Source organism: Orycteropus afer, unplaced genomic scaffold (assembly GCF_000298275.1).
Source record: "Orycteropus afer afer isolate SDZICR_OR568_19922 unplaced genomic scaffold, OryAfe1.0 scaffold00147, whole genome shotgun sequence".
Taxonomy (NCBI): Eukaryota; Metazoa; Chordata; class Mammalia; order Tubulidentata; family Orycteropodidae; genus Orycteropus; species Orycteropus afer.
In genome coordinates, this window is record NW_006921734.1 from 2,576,167 (window position 1) to 2,582,166 (window position 6,000).

The following is a 6,000-nucleotide window of genomic DNA, read 5'->3' on the forward strand; positions in this document are numbered from 1 at the left end:
TAACTTTGTCCTGTGTTAGCTTTAAACTGCATATGGTTATTTTTATAGCACATACAAACTTGTGTGTAGCAATAAGTCAAATTTATGCTTGGTCATGGGCATATTCCCATTTGCCTACACATCCCTGCTCTTGCCTGTTTAACTATGTATCCATTTAACAATTTTTATACAAATTGTTCCATGATATTAGTTACAATTTTCACAATGTGCCATGATTCTTATAAGTTCCATTTGTTTGTTCTTTTTCCACCAATCTAACTTCCTTTCCCCTCTTGTCTTCTCATTTCTGTTTTTGGAATAATGTTGACCACTGGTCTCACAGTGTTGATTGTTTAAGAGACACATTATGCATGGGTGATATTGTTTATTTTATACATCAGTCTATCATTTGGCTTAAAGGTGACCTCCAGGAGTAGCTTCAGTGCCAAGTGCAAAGGGTATTTTAGGGCGATAATCTCGAGGGTTCCTCTAGTCTCTATCAATGCAGTAGGTATGGCCTTTTTAAGGAATTTGAGTTTTGTTTTACATTTTGCTCCCATTCTAAGACCTATCATGTCCCTCGTCATGCACCACAGATAGTTCTGTTGTTGGTGGTCCATGGAACAGTCCCTAGTTTAAATAACAACAAATTACATCAAGTCCCAAGAGAAAGTCCTGAAGCAGTGCGTCACAGGAGATAAATTCTGGTATAGATCTGTTGTGCAGGTATAGTAGGTTAAGAAGAATCTGACAATGTAAGAAAATTCTGAACTTCTGAGTCATCACATGTCAGTGTGTTGAGATCACATGTTTTTCACAGACATACTATTAATAATAATTACAATAACAAAATTGTAAAAAGTAAAGTAAAAATAAAAGATTCAATCAAAATTAATCTTTTTGTAGTTAATAGCCTTTCTTAAGTAGAAAGGACTGGATGAAGCTTTACCTAGGGCACAAGGTACTGAACATTAACATATGCATTAGCAGTAAAAAAGAAAAAAACAAACAAAAACAAAAAAACATTGATAAGTACAGATTTTGTAGGGACCAGAATGAAAAGTACCTACTTGTTGAAAAGTGTAAGAGATGTGGAATTAGATTTCTTTTGGGAGGTGGATAATTCAAGTGGCAGAGGTCAGTGTATCTAAACCTTGTCTGACTTGCTGAAGACTGAGCATCAATACCTTCTATACCATCTTCTGGTTGAGAACTGCACGCGTTTAGGATTTTGTTACTGTGATGAATATTACTGATAGGATGTTTTGGTAATTATACAAATATTTTTTTTTCCCATTATTTAAATATTCCCTCCACTTCCATCGAACACAGTCAGAATTCTTGCAATGGGGTGAGCCTGGGCCACCCAGAAGGAAGGAATTCCTTCCAAAGAGGAGGGATGTATAGCAGATTTTTCTGGTTACCTAGTGCTACTCTGACAAGAATATACCACAAATGGGATGGCCTAAACAAACAGGAGTTTACTCTTACAGTTTGGAGGCTTTAAGTACAAGTTCAAAGTGCCAGGCTCTAGGGGCTGGGTGAAAGCCCCTTAACCTTGGGGTCTAGCTCTGCTTCCTACTCCCAGCCCACTGGAGCTAGAGGTGTTTCTTCACTCAGACAGCTGCTAGCTGCTGTGGCTGACAAAAACCCAAGGTTGACAAGTAAAAGGGCACAGTCCCGATGTTACCAAACCAGACGGCAGGCCATTTAAATCCATTGTAAGTCCCAAGGTCAGCAGAGCATGGGAGGCTGCTGAACAATGACACGACTACATGCAGGGTCCAAATGTGCCATAAGCTAGAGACCCAAGGCTTATATACAGGAAGCAGCCCACATTCCTTCTGCTGCTCCCAGTAGATTCCACCATGGAGTTGATTACCAGTCTCATCATGGGTAATACTACATCCAGCTGCCCAGCCACTCAACCAGACCCAGCCACGTTGACACACAAACTGAGCTACCACACAGATGTACTAGAAAGTTGCTCAGGTTAGATATGTCATCCATAACAAATTGGAAAGCCAAGAATGATTTTTAAGATTAAATTTCAATAGAGTTTTCTGAAGGGAATGAATTATAGTTTTAACAGTTTGGATGATGTTCAGGTTTAAAATTTTTACTGTATCAAAAGTTTAAAATATTACCAAGGGTCATATGTTTTAGAAACCATTTATCTTGAAAATTTAGATTAGACATAAAGCTCAATATGAAACTGCACATGAATCCTGTAGTGAAATACTTTTTTTTTTTTTTTAAACTGCATTCCCAAGCCCCCACCCCCTCCATTTAGGGTCACCTAGTCAGTCAGCAATTCTTTCACATGGATATAAACCTAACCTATTGCTTTATAATGTCAAACAGTTTTCTTCTTTTTGCTGAATCTTGAACTACTGTGCAGAGAATGTTCATTGCTTCATGGTCTGAAAAGCAGGATGCTGAATCATGAAGCAATTGCATTGAAGACCTGGTTCAGAAAGTGAGTCCCTCTGTGGACTTCAGTTAGTTTTTCAGTCTTTCCACCTAATTCTTTTCCAAGGAAGGATGGCTCTCCATACAATTCCTCATTTCAAAGAGCTCCTTTGAGGATTAATCAAACAGAGTACGTTTTGATAATGAAATTTGTGAATACGAGTTCAGCATGCCTGGTTTATAGGAAATTTTAGAACACATTTAAGGTGTATGTTAAGTGTATGTTACTTTAATTGGCTACTCAATGAATAAAGCTCATGGTGAGAACTAGGTCTGGCTTCTGGGCTTTTGAAATATCATACAAGATGTCTGCATCACTAACCATCTGATAATTGCCAGTTTGATGTTGACTCTTTGTTGTGGTAGCTGAAGAGACTGATCTTGGTCTCATTCAGGTAGGAGGGTCTCTATTGTGTTTACCCTTGGAAATGAATGTGCACGATCAATGTGTGATGGGCACAAGAAAAGGGCATCACACACTTTCATGTGAGCCTTCTCTGGAATAAATTCTAGAATTTGTTTTGCTATGATGTGTGATGAAATGATGGCATTGCACATAGTTTAAATTTATTGTGGTCTGCAGAAATGGAAGAATCTTACATTATTGGTGGATTTTTTTAATAGATGGTAAAGTATTGCCTGTGTAGTGATTGACTCACTAATTACATAAAAGATACTTATAACTAATTAAAAAACACAGAATACAAATTAGCTAACTTTATAAATTTAAACCTAGTATACAGAGGAGCTCTGGTAGCATAGTGCCTAAGGCACTTGACTGCTAACCAGAAGGCTGGTGGTTCAAACCCACCAGCCACTCCTCGGAAGGAAGGTTGGGCAATCTACTTCCATAGTGATACTAACTCGGAAACCCAAGGAGGGGTAGCTATGAGTCAGGTCCGACTCGACGGCACATAACAACAACAACATACATTTATATTATAGAAAGAAATTTGCCCCTACAATTATAAAACAACAAATTACTAATGGGTTTAGTAATGGATTTAATTTTGAGGTGGTCAAAATATTTATGTCATAGCAGCAGCGTCAAGCTAAAAAAAACCTCTGTCAACAGAGAGATCCAGAAGTCAGTCCTTTTTCAATAGGACAACATACTTTTTAATAGGACACCTATTATCTCTTTCTTGATTTTGAAGTTACCAAATGTCAGTTTCATTCACTGTTCGTAAATTGTATTATTAACGTAATAGAGAAACATTTGAACACTGTATCTATTTCTTGGAATGTAGCTGTAAATTAAAATAAACCAAAACAACAATAGCAATTGACATTTCAGTGTTGATATGTGTCTAAGTGAAAATAAGTTTCAGGTTTATGTAAGTAAATTCTTCAGTAAATTGATTTGCTTACCCCATAAACAAGTTCTCCTACCATCCCATTCCAGATTTTTGTGTCTGCGTCCCTTGCTCCGTATTTTCCATCAGGGACAATGGCAATTTTATACTTGATACCAATATGTTTTGCAATTTCAGATGCCAAATCTACACAGTATCCTTCATACTTGTCATTTCCTTCAAACATTTCGTGATTCTTCTTGTACATAACATACGGGGATTCCTATAATGAGAGAAGTAGAGCTGTAAAGGAGAAATTATAAAACTGCAATTTGAAAACCTTTATGTAATTTTTAAATTTGAGCATTTGATGAAAGATTATATTAATAATAATATACATAATGATTTTGTATGGCTAGAAATCAATAATAAAACATATGGAAATATAAATATGCTTAGAAATATATGAAATTATATAGTAATAATAAAATTGCTTTGCCTTGTATACTAAGGGTGAAATCATTAAAATAATTTTTTATTGAAAGATCGATTATTATATTCCTCTCACCATGACTGTGATAGGAGAAACATCCATTAATAGTTGTCTAGAGAAGCATAAACTATAATCTTCAAGGATGAAATTAATATTTCCAATATATTTCATAAAATAAAGACTATTTAGTTGCTTCAGCTTCATGTAATAAAAGACTCATTCAAGGTCACATTCTGCATCTTGGTTAACCACAAGACACTGTGACCTCCTTTAGGAAAAGGAACAGCTCATTTTGCTTTGCTTTCTAGTATTTAGAAAGATGTCTTTCTCAGACCAGCTACTTGCTATGTAATTGTTCAAAGAATAAATTAACTAGCAGTTTAAAAATATTATAAAGTTACTTATTTGCATTAAATTTGGTTTCCTAGTGTTTGATATTTTGGCTTTCAAAGGTTTAGTGCTTAATAAGCTTTAATTCTATAATAATATATATCCCCAATGGAAACTAATAATTTTCCCCACTTGTGATGAACACACTCTTTAAGTGATGCTCCCATTTAGTTCTCTAAGCAATGGAGACAGACAATATGATGAAGAATTATTGTGAAAGTCCTAATCAAATGCAATGGTTTACTGGTAGTTAACAACAATTGGAAAGTTTTCATTAAAAAAAAATATATATATATAAAGAATTCTCCCCACAAAAAACAAAAACATCTAAAGTCTGTCAATTAAAAAGACATGTGAACAAAAAAAATCCCTTGATTTAAGAAATGGCAACCAGAGCCTCCAACCAAAAGACAGACCTTATGAATATCCAATATGTAGCAAACTCCAGGCCACAGTTGAGTTTTCCCAGTCATCTGCAGGCAAGGAGTGATTTCCTTTGACCACAGCATCATTGAGATCAGTGTCATGTATATATATTTCATAACATTGTCTCAGAATCTTCATTTAACAATCTCTCATAAGTATCTTTTCATTTTGCCTAGCATATTCTTGACTGGGAAAGTTGAGTTTGCTTTTGGAATCTGAATGAGAAGATAATCCACTTTGCATAAAATAGAAATTTATCCTAATTCTGATTTTGTTTTTAAGTATTTTATAAATGTAGAAAGTTATTTTAAAACATGAGGAGAACAGTAAATTACATGATATGTGATTTTCTCATAATGGTGCTCTAAATGAGTAACTCTAAAGTTGGCAACTGTCCAATATGGCTCTTTTTATTATCTTCTTAAAACCTGCCTTAGCTTGAAATGGCCAAGTGAACTGCAAGTCTCCTCATTCTTCTTTGAATTTGATTAATATTCTAGCCCTGGACTTGGATAAAGAAAGTTTCTCTACTTATAAAACGAGGGCAACTGATTGCTTCTTCTTTAAATAGATGAAAGTTGTGCATTAGCTTACCAAAAACATTCTGCAGATATAAAGGATTTTGTAAATTATAAATGTGGTCATGAAAATTGATGAGTTGTTGCAAAGTATTGTTCATTTCTAATTCATGCTATAAAATATTAGTAATTATTTTGAGCTAATCCTTTCATTTTTTTTAAATAGCCTAATAAAAATACAGAAGAATATGTTGAAAATAGCAATAGCCACATTTTTGTCTAATGCTTAACATTCTAATTGAAATGGCTACCCAGCTATTATCTATAATAATTACTATTGGGATAAAAAGCTTAAAAATTTTTATAAAGTAGTGTAACTAAGGCACATTTGATAATAATGTTAAAGGTCAATTAAAAAGTGCCTGGA

At 34.6% G+C, this 6,000-nt stretch overlaps 1 protein-coding gene across 1 annotated transcript in view; it reads right to left on the reverse strand.

The window, feature by feature from the left end:
• GRIA4 (glutamate ionotropic receptor AMPA type subunit 4) overlaps window positions 1-6,000 on the reverse strand; it is a 503,661-nt gene that overhangs the window by 59,969 nt on the left and 437,692 nt on the right. The window contains exon 10 of the mRNA XM_007945995.1: window positions 3,823-4,029. Within this exon, the coding sequence (XP_007944186.1) occupies window positions 3,823-4,029 (207 nt within the window). The remainder of the gene's footprint in view (window positions 1-3,822; window positions 4,030-6,000) is intronic.